The sequence below is a fragment of the Semicossyphus pulcher genome, unplaced genomic scaffold, assembly GCF_022749685.1.
Source record: "Semicossyphus pulcher isolate SPU_LCO1_2020_fin unplaced genomic scaffold, fSemPul1.0.p SCAF_22, whole genome shotgun sequence".
Taxonomy (NCBI): domain Eukaryota; kingdom Metazoa; phylum Chordata; class Actinopteri; order Labriformes; family Labridae; genus Semicossyphus; species Semicossyphus pulcher.
The window spans coordinates 8235156-8261310 of record NW_027211696.1 but is presented as its reverse complement, the minus strand read 5'-3'; the positions used below and the strand labels follow the sequence as shown (position 1 = coordinate 8261310).

General features: G+C 40.5%; 1 protein-coding gene across 1 annotated transcript; it reads right to left on the bottom strand.

Moving 5' to 3' along the window:
* Window positions 1–267: 267 nt before the first annotated feature.
* Window positions 268–20938, bottom strand: cabp7b (calcium binding protein 7b). Its single transcript, XM_069673613.1, has 5 exons — window positions 20773–20938; window positions 2701–2844; window positions 2504–2616; window positions 2030–2177; window positions 268–1946 (listed from the first exon to the last, which is right to left on the bottom strand). The coding sequence occupies exons 1-5, from the start codon at window positions 20879–20881 to the stop codon at window positions 1819–1821; spliced, it is 642 nt and encodes a 213-aa protein (XP_069529714.1). The 5' UTR covers window positions 20882–20938; the 3' UTR covers window positions 268–1818.
* Window positions 20939–26155: the final 5217 nt, after the last annotated feature.

Sequence of the window (26155 nt, the reverse complement as noted above, 5' to 3'; positions counted from 1 at the left end):
CTGTGCTTGTTCACCGGTTTGAATAGACTTTTCCTTCTTGTCTTTGACTTTAAACATCATGTGCCTTTACTTTTCTACTGAAACTGAGCCTCTTGATGGATAAGAACATTAGCTTCACGAAACAACCATGGCTAATGTTTGTAGCATCTAATAAAAGTAAAAGCTGTGCACTTGGAATATTTGCATGATGTCGTTACTCTGTCAACACGTTGTTCTATAGCTTTATGCTGTTTAAATATCCTAACAAGGCCGAGAGTCTACAGCCAAGTCAGCGGCCCTGTGAAGCAGAGCTTTGAGCTAAATGCTAATGCTAGCTTGGCAGCATGCTCACAATGTCAGTGCTAGCATGCTGTTGTTTAGCAGCCTCACCAGCTAAGTTTAGAGTGTTAGCATGCTAACATCTGCTAATTATCACCCTAACACAAAGTACAGCAGAGGTTGATTTTGAAAGTATTTAATCATAAACCAAAATATTGGCCAATTTAAAAATTGTACCTGCTGTTGATGCTAAATGAGAAGTCAGGGGAGCGCTAAAGGTGTCACGATTCACCCTACATGAAGGTCTTTATTAAATTTCATGATAATGCAGCTGATTTTTATAGCAATATTTCACTCAATACAGCAAAAGTCAATTTGGTGACTTAAAGTTAGAATAAGGGAATCTTCAAAGTCGGCGGGGTGCGTCCGTGACTTTGCCAATTTTGTGCCAGTCTACCCGGTAGATGTGATGATCACTAAAGTCTGACCTTTCTGACCTTTTATGAGCCAACTCGCAGCATAAGATCGTCTGACAAGGCCCGTTGGGGTGACTGTGCCTTCTCTGTCAGGGTGCATGTACTGTGGAAAGTACAGATCAGTTTCATATTTTAAATCTCTTCTTAAAACACACTTTTATAAACAGGCTTTTAAGTAAATCAGTTTTCAATTTCCTTACCCTGATCTTAAGTAATATTTTAGCTTATATCTGTTTTTAGTTGTACCTGTATACCTCACATATAACCCATGATTTGCTTGATTTCTTTTCTTTTCTTTTATCGTCGTTGTGCAGTATTTATTTCATCAGGATTTATTCTCTGTCAGACTGACAGCTCCAGTGCTTGTGTCATTCTGCTAACATGGCTAAATTGTGGCCACTTTAAATATTCCATTTAAAAGATTTGTACTCCTTGCATTGCGCCGGGCTTCTCTTTAGGTAAGATTTAGAGCACAAATATTGCTGTAGATACATTAAACTGGATGTGAGTTACACTTCTGAGCTGAAAATCTTTGCACTAGAATAAACAAAGAGACACATTACACAGTATCCACTCATTTCTCCTTCTGCGTTAGTGAGTGATTTAAAACAACATAAAACGTGGAGTGCCAACTCTTTTGTATTGCTTAATTACGATCATCAGTAGTATCATTACTGGGCGCGTTCCAAACATGAGTTGTTTTGATATATTAGACACAGCAAAGCTCTGACTACAGCACATACTGTACACTGAAATACTGACATCCTCCACACGCTGCTTTTCAATCTCTTATCTTAGAAAACACCAGAAATTTGAATCAATTTGACACGACTGTTTGAGGAAACTAATCAGCCCTTTATATTTCTTTCTTTCCTTCGTTTGTCCCGTGGTTTGCAGTGAGTGGTGGCCACACAAAACGTTTGCATGACATCATTTCATCCCTTAATTTGAGAAGCTGTGTAAGCATCGCCGCGGGCGCTGAAAACATTGAACAAACGTAAAAGACAGTCACGTTTTTTTGGTTAATGTTTGCTTTTCATTGTCCATCCCGAAATATATTTGAAACCCGGCTGGAAGCAAATATTTACTTCATTCCTCTTCGGAGCATTTGATTTGCTGCGATGAGCATCACGCTGATGATGAACGCTATAGCGAAGGCACAAATCAGGCTTTTACGCACACATGTGTGTTTCTCCTGTTGTGTTGGGCTCGCTGTGGAGACATTTAGAAGGAAATCATGAGCACAGTTAAGTGTCTAAACAGATTGTGTGATTGTGTGAGATCATGCGACTTACTGTCAATGTCTACGTGGCACTCGGGACTGTTCATGTGGCTCTCCTCGGTCATGATGATGTTCTCTATGTCTTTCATGGTGAGGTGGTCTCGGAAGGTATCGTAAAGCAGTCTCTTCAGCTCATCCACCGTCAGCTTCTGCATGTCACACTGCAAACACCAGGAAAGGTCTCATTAGCAGCAGTAAAACCTCCATCTTTATGTCCCTCAGTGACGCAGATATGCTGTAGGTCAGCAGTACATAGAGGTGGTCTAGGAAGCTCCGGGGTATTAACGTAAGCAGGAATATTTAGTGGGCAATAGCTTCAAAAATTTGGTGATGCAACTAAATGCAAGGAATGAAGATACTGCTGATGTTATGTAAATACCAGAGTGATGTCACGGGCTTTTAGAAATACAGACCATTACTTTTTCGATTCAAATATAATGCAAAATGTAATAATAATGAGATTAATGATACTGATGACAACAGATACCTTCCAAAACACTGAATCAAAGTCCGCTCCGTTAAACTTATCCGGCATCCCAGCTGAAGAGAGTTTAGGACCCAGCAGAGTGACAAATTCTTCAAAGCCAACCTGACCATCACCTGGTGAAACGGACAGTAATACAAACATGTCACCATAGAGTTTGTGTGGCATCAAGACAGAGAGAGAGAGAGAGAGAAACATACCATCTATATCGAGTCTCTGGATGATCACCTCCAGCTCCACCTCGTTGGGCATGTAGCCCAGAGAGCGCATGGCCATCCCCAACTCCTGCTTTGATATGAAGCCGTTCCCGTCTCGGTCGAACACTTTGAAAGCCTCACGGATCTCTGTTGGAAGAAGGAAGACATCAAGTGAAGAGGATAGTACAACTGGCGTGTTTAAAATGATTAATCACAAGTTTGCACTTTGAGCAACAGCAGGCTGGATCGGTTTAGCATCTCGATTTGAAATATGTGTACAGATGGTGTTTGTATTATGAGTTCAAAGTAGTTTAAAACAGTTGCAGGCATTTCCACATGGTCATACCTCAAATAGTGTACTCCCTGTTCCGCAGATATTTGCTAGAAAAAGGAGATATATTTGATTTTTTCTGGCTTTGGCCCTCAGTGATAGAATATACTTAAATACCTAAATATTTAATATGTTTACATAGTGAAAGTTGCAGTAAGAGCAATACAAAACTTAGAAGAGTACACAAAGTCAGAGAGAGAAAAGAGTAAAAAGTTTGAAAAAGTAATCAAAGGATAAGTTGGTGACTATAATCTCATAGAAAAGACTCAAACAAACAATGATCAAACTTTTAAGTTCAACCCAGGAAGGCAAATTCATATATACTGTGGCTTATTCCACTGTACTATGGAGCTCCACTATAGCCCCAAAACAACTCCTTCATTCGGATGAACAATGGTTTATTACACTATTGCACCAAAGCTCCCTTTGTCAAAAGTCCCCAACAAACACACTATGTACTCTTGTGTACAGAATTTATACGATTGTGTGCAAATACATCATTTAGTAGAAACAAATGAGCTTGAGGTTGAGAGTACTAGACCAGGTAGGTCCAAAATAGTTTACTCTCCCTATTTGGCAAGACCTAGACAATTACTGAACACATGGTTAATAGCACTCTAGGATGTGTATAAGGACATTTCAAGTGTTTATAACTTGTTAATTGTGAGATATTTTGATTTATAATGGGTTAATTCACCGGCTTCAATGTATGGTTGCCCATAAAAAAAAGTTGTAAAAAGTTATAATGCACCGGTGTAGCCTAAGGCCTTTAGGCTCGACTGGCTACACCCCTTTTTTTTTCCATTTTCATCATATTTTCTAACTTTTGGACTTTGGCAAAATTATTCCTGAACCACGGAGAGATAGAGACTCGTTGAATGTTTCAGCACCATGGAGAGTTACAAACAGAATGTAATTAAAAGTTTCAGCACCATGGAGAGTTACAGAGACAGTAGTTGCATTTTTCAGCACCATGGAGAGAGACATTTTTGTCTAATGTTTGTTTAATAGATTTAAATGTATTTTTACAATTTGATCCTTTTTTACTTTGATATATATGAATAAATGTTGAATGTATTTTTCAATTGTCGGATCAATTTGAATATTTATTGATGAAAATAAAGCCTTTTGAAATGAACTGCTAGAGAGGAACACCTTGGAGATTAACCGATTCTATTTCAGAACAATGGAGAGACACAGAGACGCTATAATTGAATGTTTCAGCACCATGGAGAGAGACTTATGCATATGTATATGCATATATAAGATTCACAGCGCAAAGTGCAACTTGCAGTACTTTCACAAACTGCATTAAAATATGTTAATAGAACGAATAGATAAAGTGTTTCCCCCAGGGGTAAATAAGAATAAGTGTTGTTTATATTTGTTTATTCAGGTTTATTTATAACTAAAAAGTAGTTTTTAGTTTGTAAATCATACAAAGGTAGTAAAGTTACCTGGCCGATTGTTTTTTTCTGCTGAGATAATATGATGAAAGTCCTTGTCGGCTACAGACGTTCACTAATAGACACCCTCAGAGCCAACACCTGTTACAACGGCCATAACACAATTGTCTCTGACAGAAGGCAGCGAGCACGTTCGTGTGTTTATAATTAACTACAACTTTTTGTAAATAATCCATAAACATTGCCATTTGGCTCCTGTCCTCGCCCTGCATCACAGTATTCTGTTTGAAGTGCTAAAAAGAGCAGTTGCACATCAAAGGCGGAGGCGCTCGGTGGATCTTTTTGATGTAGATCCTCAAACATATACAACACTCTTCAATGGCTGCTCTGTAGTCACGAATCGTTAGATAAAACAAGACGGGCAATTAAAAAGAATGTAACCTGTAGGACATGAACGTTAACATGAAGAATGCTAGCGTGGTGTGCTAGTAGCAGAAAAAAAACATGTTGAGAAAAACAAGTAAACAAAGATTGGAGTAACAGATAATTTAAAGCTGCAGAGTCCCCCCCCTAAAGACACGACAACCTATACAGACAAGCTAAATCACAGCATAACATATTACATGTTGACTCTAATGCTGCTGCTATAATAAGAGCTTTAATGGAACCTCATTTGAACTTCATCAAGCATGTAATTACACTGATTGCTTCTACAAATGACTCATAAACAAATTCGAATGCGAGTATGTGGTTGGGAAAACATCACCTGTAATTTGCATGCAGGCCCACGGGTGGAGACGCTCTGACCGTCCGTCGTGTGAACATGAATGACTGAGAGTTTACAAGTGACAGCCCGCAGTAGCAGTTTATAGCCCTGTGAGAAAATAGAAGCAATTGTAGCAAGAGGCCGTCCTGTGGCGCATTCATCGTGGTCCTCTTAAACTGAACGAGTGACACCGTCTGCTCCAAACCTTGACATTTGCGACACAACATATTTGTCTAAATTACAGCCAGCAGAGCCGCTTGAGTTCTGTTATCTCCCTTCAGCTCCACCCCAGATTCAATGTCACGACCCCGGTGCCGGCGACACATAATGAATTCACTGAGCGGGCTGAGAAGTGGCTGGACTACAGATTGTTTCGCACCGTGAGGAGTGAATATTTAAAGAAAAAAAATGTGCAGATGCAACCCCGAGGGACACGGCAATGTTTTCACCTCTCTGAAAAGGTGGAATTCATTATAGTGTCATAGCGAGTAGATCTTCTGGTTTTAGGAGATAAAGTTACTATAATTTATCTTCCTGACATACAAGTTCGCTTTTTTGTTTGAACACACTCCATATCCAAAAAGTGATGCTCTATTTTCTCTCTCTCATCCACATTACCCCGTCAAAACGGTTCAGCATATTTACAGGAATGAAAAATTAGACTGCATCTTTAATAGAGACTAGACCAAATTTTAGGCCACCAGTGTTTTTTCCTGTCCTATTGGCCTATATATATGTACATGCCTGCAACAATACAAGCATAATACAGTGAATTTGGAGAGAGTTGACACTCAATGCTACAGAGCGCACATCACTGTTGTTATGACAGGAAAACTGTCAAAAAATCAGCTTTCCGATTTTGCCGAAAACATTCGACACACTTGTTCCGCTCTGAGTCCTTGATCAGAAAATCTGCGTCACCTTTCGCTGCCCTGAGGGTGCAACCAGCACGTTTATCTGAAGTCAGAGCCAGGCTGAGAAAATCCCCGCACTGTACGCACACCATCTTTTTAATTACTCCAGCTTTTACCCCGAAGCAGCAAATAATCAAGGCCTGCGCGAATCAACTTATTACACTTCCTTCTGCTGACACGGTGACTGAAATACATTTAGCACCATTTAGCACATCATTAATATTGTTCCGAAGTTTGTTTTTGCTCAAGTGTGCGACTTTAAAAATGTTCGAAGACACTGAAATCGTGGCAGATCGGTCATAAAAGACGCCAGACTGTCTGTTGTCTTTGAGGAAAGGGCATTGACGGTAACACTGAGTCAAACACAACACGTCATCAGTGCTCAGAGTCAAACCAAGGGTAACGAGTAAACATGCTCATGGGCGTGTCCACAATGACAAATGTGCTGTACAGGGTTAAACATGATGGGATTAATTATCTGTGTGTGTCTGTCAGAGCGATCTTTGACATGGATATTCAATCATGAACCATGAACCATGAATATTAACCATATTATGCCTGCATATATAATGAATATATGTAAGACAAGAGATCACATGACACTTGGAACATACTGTATTACTACTTTTGTTTCTAAGCATGATAAAAGCTGTTTTTTGAGCTAATTTAGACGACTAAAGTTCAGATATTTGGACGTGCTGTATCCCTGTAACATCTTTTAATGTGTGTTATTGCAGAAATTAAGTTGATTAAATGACAGAAACAGGGTTTTATGGGTCCTTTTTTACAATTCAAAAGAAAATACAGAAATATCAGGAGGCAGGCCGATGAAAATAGTAGAACAATTGAGAAAAATAGCAAAGGAGAAAGGAAACAGATCGGGCAGGTTAACTTCAAACTGTAGTTTACAGAAAACGTGTCCGGGAGCAAGGACCAAGTTTGTGGGGCTTCTGGTGTAAGCAGCAGTCGTTAAGATAAAAACATAGAGTGTATGAAAAGATGGACGACATGACAGCTCCCTAAAAATTAAGCCTAACCCTCTCTATCGCCCCCTGCTGACTGGCTGCAGTATAGCTCATAAAGCCCTCCTCCTCCATGTTAACAGATGGGACATGAGTCAAACTATAAAATCAAAATACACGTCAAATACATTTTTCTCAAACATGGTTTCTGTCATTACAGTTAGTCCTTATCATGCTGATTAATGTCTTAGTGTGACAAGTTTATTTTTAATTAGTTATTTGATGCTGTAAAAAGGATGATTGACAGCTCTGTTGACAAATACGGCTCCTGCAGCCGATCTGTTCCGGATTAGCAGAGTAGAGGACGAATGGGGAGAAGAAACGTAACCAAAACAATCACTACAGTCATTGAAGTTTCCTTATCTGTGAACTTTAACCTCAGACCAACACAAGAAGCTTTTCTGCTGTTAAACACGCCGACGTGCGGGACCCTTGCTGGTTTTTTCGGTAATTTAGGTTTGTGTTTTGGTTAGTGGAAGTGACCACGGCAGCTCCACCCGCCGATCTCTACTGCGCAGCTCTGGCTCCAAGTGACGTCAGCAGCGACAATTTGGTACAATAAGAGCAGATGGAGACGCGTCGTCCATCTATATAGTCATTGGACAAAAAATAAAGGATTAAGGACGAGACGTCCTTTTCCATGTGCTGTTTCTTGTTTACTGACTGACTAGCAAACCGAGACGCAAGAACAGGTTTGGAGTTGAGAGATGACGTCTATGACCAGACATGTAGATGAGTGTTTAGATAAATTCATAAAAAAAGGAAAATCGTAGTCAGATGATCGCCGATGGCTTCCAGGATTGAATTACAGCTGATGCTTTCTGCTTCTTTTGCTCTCCGCACGGACTACTTTTTTTGCATGCAGCAAATAACCTCTGAAAAGCTAGCAGACAACTACTACTGCACCTGTTCTGTTGTCTCTGTATTCATATGCACAATGTGATTGTACAGATTAAATAAATTCAAAACAAGAGCAAACCAAGTGATCAATCTGCATTAACTGACATAAAGAAAGTCCCACTGCAAAGTCATTTCTATCCCAACAGAATACAGCTGAAAAACTGAGCTACATATCTTATCAAAAACTTGTTTATTGATGGTCCCAACAAATGTGCGTTGAGCGCTGTGTGTGCAGACTTAGTCTAAATCAGTGAATAATCTCTTTCCAGTTCTGTAAATATGCCTTCTTTACATCCGTGTGACAGGTGCTACATCATGCTGAAAGGAGACTGCAGGTGAAATATCTGTTTTTGTTGTTTGGTTACTTTGCAGCACGCACATATCTTTGACGCCCTCGGGTGTGTTCTGAATTACAAATGTCTGAGGACTGGGTTGCTTCAGGCAAAACAGGGGGGGTTGGGGGGTGGAGGAAATTACATAGAATGATGTTACATAAAAGCACCCTTTGGGTTTGCTCAAACACAAGCAATGACCAATTCATCTGATTTTTGCCATGCAAGAAGAAAATGAAATATTGACTGACAATTTCATGGCAGGTTAGAGCGACAGCTGCCAACAGAAGCAGGACAATGATTGTTTCCTGGAGAGCAAACAGCCTGCTTATGTTTATATATGCTTCAACTTAGAGCAAATGTTTGAGCTTATTTGACCTACAATTACATAAACGCGTATGTCACTCTTCATCTTTGTAAAACAAATGCTCCCTTTATGCTTCAGAGCTTTAGAGATGTACTTTTAACAGCCTGTACACAATCATCAAAGAGACACTTCTGCCAACCCGACATCTAAGCCCACAACTTAAAAGTCTGACCTTCCAAAGTGAACAGAACACGAGGACAAACATCCTACTGACCTTTCTGACCGACCAACACACTGATTCATGCTGCTTGTTTGTGCTGAAAACGACCATGAAAATGGTCCATGATGAAGCTGATGCCAAGAAGCTCAGTGCTGCACATTGGCAGAGAGTCAGTGCCACTGGCAGGGGGAAAAAGGCCATTGAAGCTCTCTGAACTAAATAATTGGGGAAATCCCAAATAATGGCTTTGAGCCGGAAGAAGAGACCGACATGATGTACGGAGAAAGATGACACTGTTGTGCATCATGCTGATACCTGAAACATGCCAATTGTATGTAAAAATAAGCTAACGAAACATAAGCTAACGCAACATTCTTGATACAAGTTCAAATCAATTTTATTTTATCAATTTTTAGTGTTTTTTTCTACTCATCCCTCTATTTACTTTACTATCTTAGTGCCCAAGTTCTAATCAAAGGATACCACAACAGAGCAGATCAATGCGAAGAAATATGGACTAACTGGAGCCTGTTACTAAAACTAAACTTAACTGAAGTGTCATCTTAGTGTCACGACTCTCCGAAAACCAAAAGTCATCAAGACATAAGACGAAGAGAAGATTATTTTTGTTTAAACGTCAAACAAGTCCCTTGTATTAGCTCTCTTAGCTCCCTCTGTTTAGCTTGTTTTAAGACTGAAAACTTAAGTTGCTCAGTAATTTGTCTCTAAATCTTAATTTCAGTCTCCAACATGTCTTAATAATATCAAATTGCTGTAAAATGTCTTAAAATATGGAGCTTGCAATCTCAATTGTCTATTTGTGGTCCCTCTCTCAGTTGTAGCATCGAGGCAGCTAGCATTAGCTTGCTGCAAGTCCTTACTGTGACTGTTTCTATTGTTCTATGTTTGTCTAGGACGTGGCTTTTTGATTTTAGTTGACTCTTCTGTTTTAAATGACAAAGTTCCATCATATATCTGCTGATTTGTAAAAGCGTATTTAATGATCGTAAAAGTGTTTCCTGCCATTTCGCTTATTAGCCAAATTAGCCGACATTTTTGTGAATTAGCTTGAAATGCTACATCCTCTTAGCCCTGTCAGTCCACAGCCAAACCCCCCTTAAACTTCCCATTACTCGATACTTGATTTAGTTTCCGCGTTTGAGAGGTTAAGATGTATGGAACAGTGTTGTTAGCATTAGCTATCTGAACTATGTTGCTAATACCGCATCAAGCTAACAATGTTTAGCAAGCTTTCTAAGTGGTGTTCTTTACAGCCGCTGCAGCCTTCTTTATCCACTGAATACTTTGGCTGTGCGGAGAGATCCCACCACCCCATATAACTGCTAATGAGGGGCGTCGAACAGTTGAGATAACGGGACAGAAAGTACTTAAAACAGCTTGTTTACATCGCTCCTATGGAGTAAAGATACGAGGGATGTCAGGGGATCAGGGAAAACAGTTGCTGCATTTTTAACAAGCAGCTAAACAAAGACATGCATCGCTGAGACAGAGCCCTGACTGTCCAGTTCACTGCAGAAATCCTCCTTCACCTTCAGTAATGAACCTGACATTGCTCAGGATTCTGTAATAGAGTTAATACAGCAGGAGGTAGATGAAGAGGGTCTCATCGCTCCACAGGAAGCGAACAGAAGAGAAACACAGCGGGCGGTCCTCAATCTTCAAAGTTACTTTAAGTATAGGAAAATTACCCCTGACACAATTAATCAATAGTCTCAAAGCAGCAATCACGTTATTAAAGCGCATATGAAGAATTCAGTTGCTTCTAATTCACATTGGTTGCGTTACTTTCTTGTGTCCATCATTTTGCGGGAGCTGAATATCAATGTACAGGAAAAAGGAGACTCAGGTCTTCACAGTAATTGCTCTCGGCTGGTCAGGATCAAACAGGATCTTTTGTGTCAGACGAAGATGTATTCGGCCGCCGAGATGAAAGAGATGTAAGGAAAGGCTAGGTCGTATTCTTTAAGAGAAAAAGACCTGAAGTAAGGTAGGATTTAACAGCAACTACAGATGTTAATTATACAGATGACAAAAGATTTTAAGAATGCTTTAAAATTAAATCGAGGTTTGTGTGTCGATTGAATAAAGTGTTTTCTTATCATAAGGCCGCTTATTGAGAAGGCAACTGAAAATTAATTAGAAGACGAATTAGGTTTTTTTTTCATTAAATAGGCGCACCTCCCAAGTGGTTTCATCAGTAATGGTATTATGACTCACATGACATCTGTCTATCTGATAATGAAATTGAGCACACGTTAATCACATTCACCAGAGGCTACAAAAATAAAAAAAATACAGTAGAGTTGAGGGCGCAATTAAGGCTGATCAACACAAATACAGACAGAGTGGGAAGGGGCTGTGACCACTATTATCTTGACTCAAAACACAACCGGCATTGTTATCTAAACCCAAACATATGTATGAAACAAATCATCATCAGTAACAGTCTAATGGGTTTATAGCATGCTAGCTTTGCAATGAGCTTATTCCTTACTTGGCTTTAAAGTTGTAATATCGAAGATCTTGTTCTCTTTGGTGGCAGCTATGGCGTTAAACGGTAATTGCGGGAGCACACTTCCCAGATATCCGGACAGTGTCGCATGTGTGACGTCCACGGTTGGCTCTGGTTGTAATGGTTGTAACTGTCCCCGCGGCAGGTTCCCTTTTCAGACTGTTTGCCTTCATCTGAGCATCAAATTTGTTTCTTTTTCTTTGGATTTTCACTTATTTTTGAAGTTGTATCCGTAGTCATCGATCTTTTCTTTGTTTGTTCAGCCATAGTAGATTACTGTTTACTCGCAGAGACCGGAAAAGCAGCCGCTTAGCTCCGCCTACCCTCTCTGGCAGACCAACCACTGCTGGTTGATGGAAAACGAGTCACTAACTGGGCGCCGCTTGTGATTTTTTCCACTCAATCACAATAGATAGAGACTTAACAGACATTTATTTACATGAAAATCTTCGAGATTATTCCTTTAAGTCTATGGCTTAACTTGCTTGGATGCTATAGAAGTTGCTCCTCTGTCCTTCACACTACGGGTTGTGTAATTATTGCAATGAATATCTCTTTCACACACGCTGCACATGGAATGGCTAATCAATCAGACACACACTTTTCATAAAGCCCGCACGGAGATACCGGCTGCAATAATTGAAAACATAATCACTTAAAGACCAGTCATGTTTTAAGACGTGTAAAATGCTCTGCTTGAAATAATAAATTGTGTCTGATGTTTTTTCTGCAAAACACATTTAATCACCTTGTAAAAATTCTCCCAAGGCATCTCCTCCTTCTCCTTCATTAACAATTCCTGAATCTGCATAGGCCCCGCCCACTATGTGCTTAGTTTCTCCTTTCGTAAAATTACGGCTGAAACCAAAACACGTCTCTGCCGTCGTTTAGCGGCAAATTGTTGAAACTTTGCTAACTTGAAATTTAGTAATTAGCAGTAGTAACGTTAACGTTAGCAGTCACTTCGCAAAAATGACGATGACGGTTGCAGCTGGCTCGCGCATCGCCGGAGTGGTTGCCATAGGTTACACATAATGAAATGCATAGCATCATCCCGTTCATTAACTGGATTTGCTCCTTAGGTTTGTTACGTCTCAAACCTGCCGATCTGAAAACGTGTTGTTCAGCCTGTCCTTGGTACACTGCAGTTTAAAAGCAGACAGCCATGGAGATGGCTGCTCATGTTGTCCCTGATATGTCTTGTAGCACATGAGAAACACCACATGGAGATGTTTACAAGGTTAAACACTCGATTTTCACTGGAGGGGGTCTTTAAATACAAACTCCGGTTGACTTTTCCAGCAAAATTAAACATAATCACTCACAGGATTTGTATTTATTCATCTGCCATGTGGCCAGAACATGTTTGCTGTCTGCCATCTAACCCCCCAAAAAGACAAAAACACACCTTATTTAAAGGCCACCTATCAGCGCTCTCAGGATGCACAATTATATTATAAATTATAAAACATATTATTAATTTAAAACAAAGCCTGATCAATACTAATATTCAATAATTCAAATCATGATTATTTAACTCAAATATTATTCTTTCTTAATTCAAAAACTTCTGTCTCCAACAGCACCAAATTTTGCTGCATAACTCCCACCATGTCTCCGTTTTGCAGTGATGTCACACACCTTTCATACCATGTCATCACATCCTCTAATGTAACTTTTGTAACCAAGTATTTGTCTCATGTTGTTGCCTGTCCCTGACGTGTGACCTGAAGTACATAGGATGAATCATCATGCAACAACACCTGCTACACTGCACACTCTGACCTGTGCAGAACACACACACATTAAAGACACATCGCCCCATCATCACATGCCCCACACATGTAATTACTCTCCACCTCGTCTTCACAGTATTACATTTACATACGCAAACACACTCACACAGACACCAGAGACGATGTGAAGACTTCCTGCACAAAGCCCGCAGCTAAAAAACTCCTGCTGTCAAAATGTACTTGAAATACTCCCACACTTCCTGCAGCTAACGGCAGGATGAGATTAAATTACGTGACCTTATCTTTTTTTGGGTAATGATGAAGAATTATTGAAGCATTAGACCTTTTCTTTATTAGCAGCTGCTGCTGCTGTTTTGCATGGCCAAATCAAATAGCTTAATTTTCATATAGAGAGAAGAATTTAACTTTAACTCTTCGCTTGTGTTGGTTTTTTGTGTAATAAGGCAGCTTTTCCTGGCCTGATGTTTCTGGGTTTTCAAAATAAAACAACACTAACGTTTAAAACACGCATGTCCATCTCCTGTTAAAGGGAGGCAGTGTCAGTTATAGCTGGGCAGTCATGTGCTACATTGTGTGAACATGCTATTAATTCATCCAATTAATAGTAATTGGGTTTTTTTGCGCCCATTAACAAAATGTGCAGGATATAACATCGGTTTATAGTGAACAAGTGTTCATGCCATACTTCCAGTAAGAACAGCGGGTTCAGGGGAATGTCTGATTTTCTCCATCTCTTCTTTGACACCTCTCCAACATGTCTTTTTTTCAGACAGTCACAAAATATATGGGTACGGTCTCCCACCATATCACAGCAGAACGTGTCGGGCGGGAAGCGATAATTGATTTCCGGTCAAGACTGCCTTTTCCGCGTGCTGCATTGTTACAGAAAGAGAAACCGTGATTTGCTTGTTATTAACGGGTCTTACCTTTGCTGAAACTTCTACATCATGATGCAGATTTGTAAGAAGTAAAAATGTAAGCTTTGTCAGGTCTGTCCTCAACTTTTAAAACGCTCGTTTGTTGAACGGAGGTCGGATGGAACTGATGCATTCGAGGAAGTCGGGAAGTCTGAACGCTGAACGACTTTCGTGACACAGCCTCAAGTTAAAGTCGTTACATTTTAGATCTATAATGGATTGTTAGCTGAACTTACAAGCAGATGTCTGTTGATAGACATTAATAAGAAGCTAAATCGTCGTCAGATAGCCGCTGATGGGAGCCGGAATGTCATTACAACGCATTACGTTCAGCTGTGATTGGTCAATATTACTCGGACTACAAGCGTAGTACAAACGGAAACCAGAACACTTGCCTTCCCAGAAAGCCACATCCCTGCCTACTGCCATTTCTCCTTATAACTTATGTTTTCTATAGTTTAAAGTTTGTCCATCTGTCACACAATGACACAGAGGAGTCCCTGTGAGATCCGGTCAAGACTCTGGTGTGTGAACCCTTCAATTTACTGGATGTCCTCTCGCCTTAACCTGAATCTTTGTGGGTCGTTGACCTGCAGCTTTTGTCTCCTCTCAGTGGAGGATAATTGGAGGGTAGTTGTTCTGTTTTTGTTCAAAAGGCCGGTTCGGTTTTGATCATACTTGCTCTGTGTCTGTTTTCCAGCTCAGCGTGATGATGAGAATTAACTATGGCTGTTGACAAATCAGGCAAGAGGAGAGTAAGGACGGCGTCTCATCATTAACATCTCAGCATGAAAGGAGGCCGTTTCAAACTATGAATCTATCTGGACGGCTGTAACAGTTTGTCTTTCACCCGCAAAGAAGGACGGCAACAATGATGGAGCTTTAATTGCCATGTTTGTAGTTTTTTAACCTTGATGTTTTTTTTGCATAAAGCTCTGCTCAGCTCTTATACTGTACAGTGCACTTATGCTTCTTCTCTGTATACACTGTTGCAGCAAATAACGCTGAGCACAAAACACGCCGGCTTTGCATACAAAGCGGAAGACGCTCTTCACTCTGCTACAATGCCTGACGACTGGGGGATTCTCCTGCTGGCTGTGATCTATAAATACTGCTCGCGCTTTCTTCTGTCAGCGATGCACCGAGGAGCGATACGAGCGCGAGGAGACGTCCAAGAGCGGAACTGCCGGGGAAGTCACGACTGCTGAGCTGTAAAACGAGCCATGTCTTATCAGGTTCAACACATGTGCGGTTAAAGTGTGAGACAGTTTACTGCCAGGTGCAATTGTATGTTCTCTTTTTTCAATGAGACGTTTGTTGTAATAAATACGTCGTCTGTTTAAAGTGCCAGAACATGCCTCAACTCTTAATACATTTACAGATCAGTCTGTAGACATACATATGCAATGATTAGACATTACTTTATTTAAATTTAAGGGTATAATTATCCAGAGGAAGTGAGGAATTTTAATGTATGTAAGTCAAAGTATCATAGTCGTATATGCAAAGTAGGCTGAACTTGGCTCTGGACCTCTGGTTTAATACTGTGCTCATTAAAATGGGGGATTGGCACAGCAAAATGTCAACATTCACAAAGCTGTGCTCACACGGGGTAAACACACACATAAACGCTGTGAATGTGATGAACATGAATAATAAAGGGATTGTTATTATGTCACAAAACTTCCATCCGCAAAGCGACACCCAAAACCCAAGATTAGTAAACTAAAAGATGGCATAATTACGCCTCCAAATAATGTTGAAAGAGACATTTCAATATCTGAAACCTATGAGCATATGTTCTATTATAGAAGAAGCTCTAATGGTGTGAATACATATCAGGGTTTATGACAACTGCGTGACTCGAGGGCGATGAAGAGGGCAGAAGCCTCGCCGCTGACCCTGCGCACCTCTGCAGCCATCTGTTCGAAAAACACTCCCTGGAAACCGCGGATCCATTAAAAGCTGTGAGCACTTAATCAGCCTCCTGAAGCTCGGCCAGGACAAACAATCACGTCTCCATTCAGGGCAAGTGTCCGATCCTCACTACTGGTGCTATTACTAATGCATTTGACACAAGTGTAGAAGCCAGTATCAGATTAAAGCTCACGGAGGGCTGGAGATGTCAGGATTACAGAGATCTCTGCAGAGTCTCGAGTGCACCACTGGAGTAATGATACGCTTTTATTGGTTGATTAATTAGTGCATTGAAAATAATATTGTTATAATTACTTTATCAATTATAATTAAGCGTCCTGCAAAATCATTAGTCATAAAGTAGAAGAATTCTCAATTAATATGCCGTCTAATTGTGATGAAGAGTTTCTTGCATCCTGCAATTAATTTGTCTTCTTTAACTCTTTAATGATACTATCAATATTTATACTATCACATGACAATGTTTAAGGCCGAAGTTTTAATGTCCTTCTGACGTATAGGTTTTGGTAGGAGAGCAGAAAAGTGATGCCTTCATGGGACTCTGTTACCTTTCCTTGACTAAGTGCCTTAATATTCATCAATCCATTATCTATACCACTTATTCTGTTCAGGGTCGCCAAGGGGCTTCAGCCAATTCCAGCTGTCACTGGGTGAGAGGCGGGGTACACCCTGGGCTGATCGCCTGCCAATCACAGGGCTGACACATAGAGACGGACAACCTGTCACGCTCACACCTACAGGGTCCACAATGACCCTAACGAGCATGTCTTCAGACTGTGGGAGGAAGTCAGAGAGAACCGACGCATGCACAGGGAGAACATGAAACTCCACATAGAAAGGCCCACTTCGTCTGTATGGGGATTTGAACCAGGAACCTTCTAGCTGTGAGGCGACAGCGCTAACCACCGTGCAGCTTAATTATAAACGTATCACCACTGACATCTTCACCTTTAAGGCTTTAGATTCAGTACACAATGCATCCAACATAAAAACTGCATTAAGTGCAACTCATTATATTCTGTGTAACTTTCTGCTGGTTCACCTGTACAGTGAACATCCTTCACACTCTCACCTGCAGCAAAAACCGGAACAAACTCTATGATCTGTTTTTTCTTGGGCAGTATGTGTCATGTTCTGTCCACAGTGTGACGTGCACGGTGTTTCTGCACGGGATGCAACGTCCTTTTGTCCTTGTGTGTTGTGTTTGTCAGTGGGCATCCTGCAAAGGTGGTCAGCACGTGTCTGCAGCAATGTCATCAAGAGAAACTCAATTATGTTGATGCTCACTTTTTACATAATTTTGACAGTCTGCATTTTGTCATTTCAAATAATAAAATAAAATGTCTTTATTAGTGTCAAGAGCCAGCGGCCAGTTAGCGTAGCTTAGCAACGCATCGAGTACGGTAGCCTCTGTATATGGGAAGTGCGATTTAACCGCTGAGCTAAACCGTCGCCCCTAAAGCTCAACAATTTACTCATTTTAAGTTCAACTTTTACGGAGTGATATGAGGAGGGACTATTTCTTGGCAGGGAGCAGTGTCTCCCTGCAGATTTGGTGCTGTTACGCTGTAGCTTGGAAACAAGCTAAGACTCAACCAAAGGTGGAGTAAGAGGAATGTTAGCTACAATCTGTTTGAATGCTAACATTAACTTGAGCTGTCACATGTGTAATATCTGATATATGTGACATATCACGTGTAGTAAAAATGTATTACAAGGAAAACAGTGATTAGCAATAGAGTGCAGTGGCAGGACAAACGCATAGAAAGTCTTACATGGCTCGCTAAATATGTTATTGTTCATACCAACATTTACTTGTTGGTGTTGCTGTGCTTCCACAGATCTGGTGTCGAGGTAAGAAGGTGGCTGTCTATGCAGATATGTGGACTTGAGACTTGGTGACTTGAGTCACTGTTTTGATGACTTGCGACTTAACTTGACAAAAAAAAATGACTTGAGACCTGACCTAAGGCATGATGACTCAGATGACATGACTGTGTTCAAAGTTTGAATGTTAGCTGTTAAATATAAAATGATACAATTCAAACTTTCCGTCTAACTATCAAGTGTGTATGCGCAAACTGGGAATCATGATTGGACAACTCAAAAAGCTCCCCAGTATGTGATTGCCATGATTGGATGACAAACTCAAACTCCTCGCTATGGCAACACGTAACATCAAAGGCCCCAGCTACCTGATGTTTTTTCCCCAAAGAGAAGCCTCATCAGTCGAACTCATTACTACTCAGTACGGTCTCAGACCAGACCATCATCATCATGGCTGCGCCTGTGCCAAGATAATACAGACACAATTCATTGCCATACTTTTTGAACAGGTTATATAAATTGGCCAATAACACAATTATTAGACGGGCTACTAACACCTTGGGCCTCATTTACGAACTGCACATTAATTAAAATCTTCAATTATAGCAGTTGAGTTAGTTTATTAAGTTTACAATAGAGTAGACCATATGAAAATGTTCATATTGAAATGTAACACTTTCGTTACAATTGTTTCTATTTCTGCTGATGTGAAATTTTTCTTTTTTCCTTTTGAGGCCATCTTTCACGTTCTTTCAGCTTCTCCGTAACACCGCTCTCTTCATGTGGCACCAAACAGAAGTCCTTATATAGAGAAATAGACTTGCTTGGACTTGAGCAAAGATGCCTTGGTCACAACACTGTGTCTATGACCCCTAAAGGTCAAAGTGGATTTCACTTTGAGTGTGAACTTTGCTGTCTGTGTTTGTGTTTTTTAATGAACACTGGATTGGACTATTCACATAAACAAACACAAACACAGCACATTAAGGTTTAATGTTTGGGCACCTCGGTAGCCTCTGTGCTATAAATACATAAATAAAGTCGGGGGGACTGAATGAACAGCATGCTAATGAAGCTATTCTGCATTGCTTTTCCTTTTAATTGCATATTTTAGAGGGTTTATAAAGTCAAACTGAAGGCTCGTCATTGCTGTAGTTATAGAGGAAGTTATAGAGTCGTCTCCCGAAGTTGATCATATTTCAGTGCTGTGATATTTTTGTAATCTGTTCCTAAGATGACACTGAGTGCAAAGATACACACCTTGCTTGGAAAACAAGGTCTTATCATCAGTACGATTAGGGAGAGTAATTACAGGAGTTAAACAATCAGGGAACTTCTGCCCCTTGGTAATTAAAGATTTCTGAGGATGAAACTATATTTATGGGCTGATTTGAAGGGAGGACATTTCTGTCGGTATCTGTGGGAGTTTCCTGAATCAAACTCTCTCTGAACAGCTACCTCAAAAGCGCTCTTTAACACTCTTTATCTGCAGCAGGAGCTGCTCAGTGACAAAAGGCAGGCCGCTGTTTACCCTGGGCACTGCTGAGGTGCGAGGACGTGTAAATGCAGCGGTGAATTATGTGCTTGCTGAAGCTCTCCTGGGTAAATACATTCACGGTTGTATGCTCGGTCCTGCTATGTTCTGAATATTTAATAGCTCTCAATTAGGAAACTATAGTTTGAAAGGACTTCTTGTCACCTATACAGCTGTATCTGCATTGACCGCACTGCTTTTTTTTTCCTGCAACAAACACTTCAGTTCTTTATTTTCCACAGCAAACATTTTAATCAAAGTGAAGTCGTCATTTCAGATAGAAGATGTTCAATGTCAAATGACTCAAAGCAAGGGCAGGCAGCCACTTGTGGGCCCGGGCGACCTACACACAGAAGAAAGGGGAAATGGAATTCCCTTCACATAAAAGACTTCCTGATATCAAATCTGATCGGAGCTATCTCTTTATTGTAGCCTGCCTGGCCTCGCTCCAAATCACTGCCAGCTGTGCTCTCTCTTTGTGGAGACCGTTTGCTCCAAACAAAACCTCAGTTTGAAACTGTGGCAAGACCGATCATATAGTGCTCCAATGAATCTTTTAGATGGCACAAGGACATGGACGGTTTTATTAATTAAAAAACGAATTAGATTGGAAGAGAGAGAGAGATGAAAGTATGTAATTTAAGACTCAAAAATGAATCAATCTCCCATCTTATTAATGGCTTTTATCTGCCATAGATTCTGAAGAAATGGTTTTATAATCTCCATTTTTATAAAGATGAATTTGCAATTCATCAGAGCCCTTTTCTACATTTCAGGCTCGTCTCCGTGACTCTTCAGTCTTGTCTCTTGGCTGAAGCACAAACTACCTTTAGTGACTAAAATCAATTTAGTCTCACAGGTGCCTTGAATGCAGCCAGGATAAATGGCATTGTGCATGAAGATGTTGTACAAGTTTATAATGATAACTTGGGATGTTTTCTTGATTAAATGAGGTTAAAAACCCATGAAGAAGATAAGCTTTTTACTAGAATTATTAAAGCATAGTGTGAACTTTTGCATTCATGCAAACAGGACAAGCAAATGTTTGATTTTGTGCCTTTGTGCCAAAAATCTGAAGCAACTCTGTGCAAAAGAAAAGAGATTAAAATGAGATCAAAGAACATACAGCTCGTCTACACATTCCAGATTATCATTTTAACACTTTACTTTAACACCATAATGTAATATACCTGCACTACTGAGCCTTTTCACAAGCTGACATACGGAGAGATTTATAGACGGGGAATAGAAGCGCACCCCGGCAGGAGCTCTCCAGGGTCCTGGACTAGTTTTCCAGGTGGACGTTTACATGTAACAATTCTTAACATCAAAATAAGTAATTAAAGCCACACAGAGCGATGTGAGACTCACCCTCCACCTCATCTTCAGGCAGGTTAACAGGGGTCCGGTAGGAGAGGACATCTGGAATAGTGCAAAGTCCCTTGTACATGAACCTGGTGGTCACAGCACGCACTGGCATTTCTGCGAGGGAAGACCAACAACTGTGTCGCGATCTTCATATAGCCTGGCTCTCCGGAGTTTTTCGAGACAGACCCTTTGCTATCCTGCCTGTGAAACCTTTACAGTAAAAGAAAAAGGGGAAAAAAACTCCGCGAAGTTTAAGCCTCGTCGTGATATTGTCGATAAATATGAGTAAAATGAGGACTGGACAAAAATGCAGCTGTTAAATCGCCTTAGGTTTCAATGTGTATCCTGTAGCAGCTACTGTAAGAAAAACCTGGAGCAAATAGGTGATGCCATTTCATATCCACGACATATCAAACTTTTACTTCATAGCCTGGCAGGCAAAGCTCGGGGCTAACTGGAATCAGCCATAATGCCTTAACTGGCCGTTTAGATATCGATAAGCTCTTATTAAAATCTTGCTTTAATTAAAAAACCAATACATTTATTTTAAAAGCCAAGTGTAGCCTCTACAATTCGGCATTTACAAATTACAAAAAAAGATGATACATTAATCTAAAAAATGCTCCAAAACGACAATATCGCCACTAATTTAACGCGTCTTCTTTCAAACTCTCTATTCCCAGCGTTGTCTCACTTTTCTTCCCCGTGTCGGCATCCTCTTAAAAAAAAAGCAAAAACACGACTCGATGGTAGAACAAGATTGAAGAGCAGCAGTGACGAGCTGATCCTATCCAGTAAGCCGGGTACAAACACAATCTTGTAACATTTCTTTTTGTTCCTGGAGAGCAGCTTCGAGGGATTCCTGGGTGACCCCCTCCTTCTCCTCTGATACAGACACGCTGTATGAGCAGTGATCCTCTCTCTCCTGCTGTCTGCTGTCGTCTCATTTGGGCAGCACACACACATCCACACACACATAATGCAGCCTCTGCCACAGCAGACTATTGAACGTCTCCAAATTGTAATGTGATTATCTTCATTTTCAGCACCCAATGAGGCTATGTCAACAACAGTCACGATATATTTGGGCTTGCATGTTTTAAAAAGTGAAAAATATAGCAACAAGTGAGCCCTGTTTTTACATTTTACCTCCTCGTTAGCTTCCTGTTTCACAGCAGAACTTAGCCGAGGCAGACTTAGGGCTAAATTGAAACTGAGAGACTACTACTGAAAGATTAAATTACCCCTCAGGCTACTTCACACCAGCATATTTCAGACGTTCATTAAACAGATCATCACCAAACATAAATTCACTGAATGTTGAATACAAAATTTGAGCTGTGATTTGAGAAATCAATACAGATTTAAAGAAATAGCTCAACATTTTGGGGAAATAACTCTTAATATCTATATGATAAGTATGAAGCTCAAGCTAGCAAGATGTTAGCGTAGCCTAGCATAAACGGATAGCAGGGGGAAACAGCTACAGCCAGGATCTGTCCAAAGGTATGAAAACCTACCTATGAGCACCTCCAAAGCTAGCTTAGTCACAATATTAACATTGCGGCCATTTTCTGCTGATGTCATGCTAAAGGTGGGAAGCTCAAATGCTCGTATAAAGTTGTATTCCAGTATGGAAAAGTGCGCAAATGTAGCGATAATCTAACACATTTCTAAAATGTTACCGCTTCTGATTTGTTTAGCTACTTTTATTGGGCTGTATTTAAAGATAAAACTACACATTTGATAACTCAGTACCTACGGATAGCTAAGTAACAACAGCTAACGTTCAAACAAATTGTAGCTAACATTCTTGTTACTCCACCTTTGCTTACGGACAACACTAAGACTCAAAGGAGTCACTGCTCCCAGCCAAGAAATAGTCCTTGTCATAAGACCATGTAAAACCCCAGCTTATTATTTTCCACTTGTACAAATGAAGCAAATGAGATACATGTGTCAATAATCGAGCTCTGGTGGTGCTTGTAGTTGAATTTAGTTACATTTGGGCGGAGCCAGGCTAGCTGTTTCCCCTAAGTGTCCAGTGTTTATGCTAGGCTAAGCTAACTGACTGCTGGCGGTAGCTTTATATTCACCACACAGATATAAGTGTGGTATCATACTTCTTATCTAATTTACAGCAAAAAAAAGGAGAAGTGTATTTTGCAAAATACTTACTTATATTTACAGTTTGTTTGTTGTATGTTCATTACATTACATCACTGACCCTATAACATTTATTTAGCTAATTATTTTATCCAAAGAAAAAGATGAAACCATGTGGACACCCCCTAAAAATGCAAGTACATCAATGGCATCAGGTGCAACATTTAAAAACCATGAGAGACTCACTTATCATTAGAGGTTGAGCAAATATTAACACATTTCTTATGTGGAGACATTTTTCAGAGTGGGAATTTTCTAGTAAAAAATAAATCATTTTCCCGATAATGAGGCAGCCGGCAGAGAGGGTTACAGGCAGCACACTTATTTATTTATCTAAATCTGAAACAAAGACACACACACTCTCATGTTTTGTTCTGAACCAGCTGTATGAATCACTGAAATGTGATGAATGTTCAGAGCGATGCGTCCAAATCAACAAAACAGAAACCTCCATCAAAAAACACAAACAATCACGGCCCGTTGAGAGCGCCTGCCTCTTGCATGATGATGCCCTTTGTTGGTATCTTTCCACCCTGGTTCACAGCAGATAAGTGTGTCTGTGCTGAGAGCTGCATGTGGTTCCACCGGTTGGTTCTTCAAGGCCTTTTCAGGACTGACAGGTCTATTCCCCGTCTAAATATGAAGGGATTGTCTCTCTCTGCTGCACCTGAGCCTCCTGCTGGCGCTGTACTGAGACGAGCAGACTTCTGAAAACTAGAACAACAGGCTTTGTTCTCGCCTGGATCCGACACGACTTGATGGATGTGTGACGGCTCGGAGTCTGAGACTGTAATCATTTTCACACAGTCTTTAAAAATGTGAGATCACACGGTGAATATTTGCCGTTGTTTGCTTAAGATTTTTGAAAATGAAACAGAATTAGGATCTTTCTTACTCTCTGCGGATGTCTGAAGCCTCTTTAAGCAGCCTAGTCACTCTGAAACGTGTAGATTTTTAAAGAATTAGGAGTGTGAGTCTGTTGTGATAACCCTTCAGTTGCAACTGTAAGTGGAAGTTTATGTCTCCTAGGGTGAAAATCAAGCTACGCTGGTGATTCAGCAGGGAGAAGATCAGCCCAGTCTGAGGGCTGCCACTGGTCGAGAGCACCTCAGTCAGACAACCATCCCATCATCACCAAATTAAGCCTCTCGGGGGGGTGTGATGGTCGTCCGCAGAGGCAGCAGACCTGAAAGCAGAGAGGTGAGAGACATCAAAACCTCAGCTGCTGACACCCAGGAAGTCAAGATGGAAAGAAAGACAGAAGAAAATTCAACACCTTGAGTCCAGAGGGCCCGGACAGAGAGAGCACAAAGGGCCGGTGAGGCTGATACGGATACAGTAGGAATTTGGAGCAATAGGGCCGCGTGTTATTTAGCTTCAATTCTCCTTAAAAGATTGGATTAGATCCTGGGAAATACAAAGATTACATTCAACCTTGAAAGTCTGTTACCTGAGGCCAGTTTCAACAATTCTAGCTTACTTTGCTCTTAAACCCCATTAACGCTCTGTCCTATGGATGATTTCCTGTGTGTGTCACCAGTTGTTCCCGCCCTTACTCTTGTGTCACATGGCGCCGCTCCTGTCACCTAGCAACAGGTAGCTAGCTGGCTGACTAGCTAACATAAGTAAAAATAAAGGTAATTTCGATAGTTTCGAAGCTCCTTTTGTTTTTTACATTTGTTTGCTAGCTATTCGATTGACTTGAAAACCAAACATTTACAACTGTATTCCTCAGCCGTTTAAGAGTCCGCAATCTTGTATGAATTGGTGCACAATGAATCTGTTCGACCACTAAGGCTGCACCCAATAGATCCTTCATGGCCGGGGAAAAGGAGGACGCCTTTGGCGGCCACATCTGAAGGAGCCTTAGAAATGGGACAGCCTTCGACACGCCGCTGTGACGTAGTCAGCCTTGAAATACGTCCTTCGAAGCATGCTGTTTCTGCTCATCATTCATTTATGCCTACAGCTGCATTAACTCTAATCAAGATGTCCAGACACAGACCACATTTTAATACCAGGTGTAAATGGGTCTTTAACTCCACAAAAACAGTGTCATTTATTTTAAGGCTAAAGTTGGATACCCTATCCCCAAACTAACTGAGAGCCATGTTTCCATGGTAACAATCAATAAAACCTGCTGACCAGTCGCACCGAATTACAAAAAAAAATGTTGGGGGAGAGAAATAAGGAGGAAAAAAGTTTTTGGAGACCACAGAGACTGCTGGGAATATACAGCAGTGAGGACGGACAGACAGACAGTGTTTTTTTGTATTGGAGGGAGACTATCCACTACCAGACAAATAATACTGAGCTCCGCCATGTTAAGAAACAACAGCAACTCAGCTCTGCACTGCTTTGACATTTTTAGTACCCAGATTTTTTTATTGCTGCAATCGTCCCCGAATTATTCCTGTGAAATACTTTTTAACTTTTCTAGAGGGAAAACATTTCCTGTTGGAAAAAACAGCACTCACAGTGTTTAGTTCTAAATTTACCCAGAATTCATAGCTTTTAAGTCCTGCTTTAGATATACAAGACCAAGACACCTTTATGTATAACATAAAGCAGACACAGCCAAGCTCACACTGCTTTTTATTATCATGTACTTGAAATTCACTCGTGGTTGCATGTCTTCGTTATTTCGCCCCAAAGTATTGAGGAGATGTTGCACTACCTCCTTGTAATAAGAATCATGTTTATCTCCAGGTAACACAGGTAATTCTTAAGATAAACAAAGTGGAACAGCATTTTCTCCGCATTGGCAAATGTAATCTATAAAACTAACAGTGCAGAAAGAAGTTCCAAAAATCTCATCAATGGCAACTACGCCGAGACAGTTTACCGTCAAAGATTCATTTGGGATTATTGATTGCTTTTGTAATTGACTGAAAAACCTTTTCGTTTCAGAAACTATGAGGTCGCACAACAGGTATGTGATCAGAATCGAAACGGCCGAACAAAGACGAGTCAGATACCTGAACGTCCTCTACTTTCCGTTTTCTTAGAGGTTCTGAACAAAAAGTGCTTTAGCTTTTTTGTGAATGAGAAGTCCAGAAAATTAACCATGTATCTTGAGTGACGTTGATCCTTTATCCACTTGGTTTGAAATACATATTTTAATATAAAGCACTGAATCATTATCCTTTTATTATCCTTAAAATGTGTTATAAAAGCAAAAAAAAACCTTCATGAAACTGTATACATTTATAAAAACATG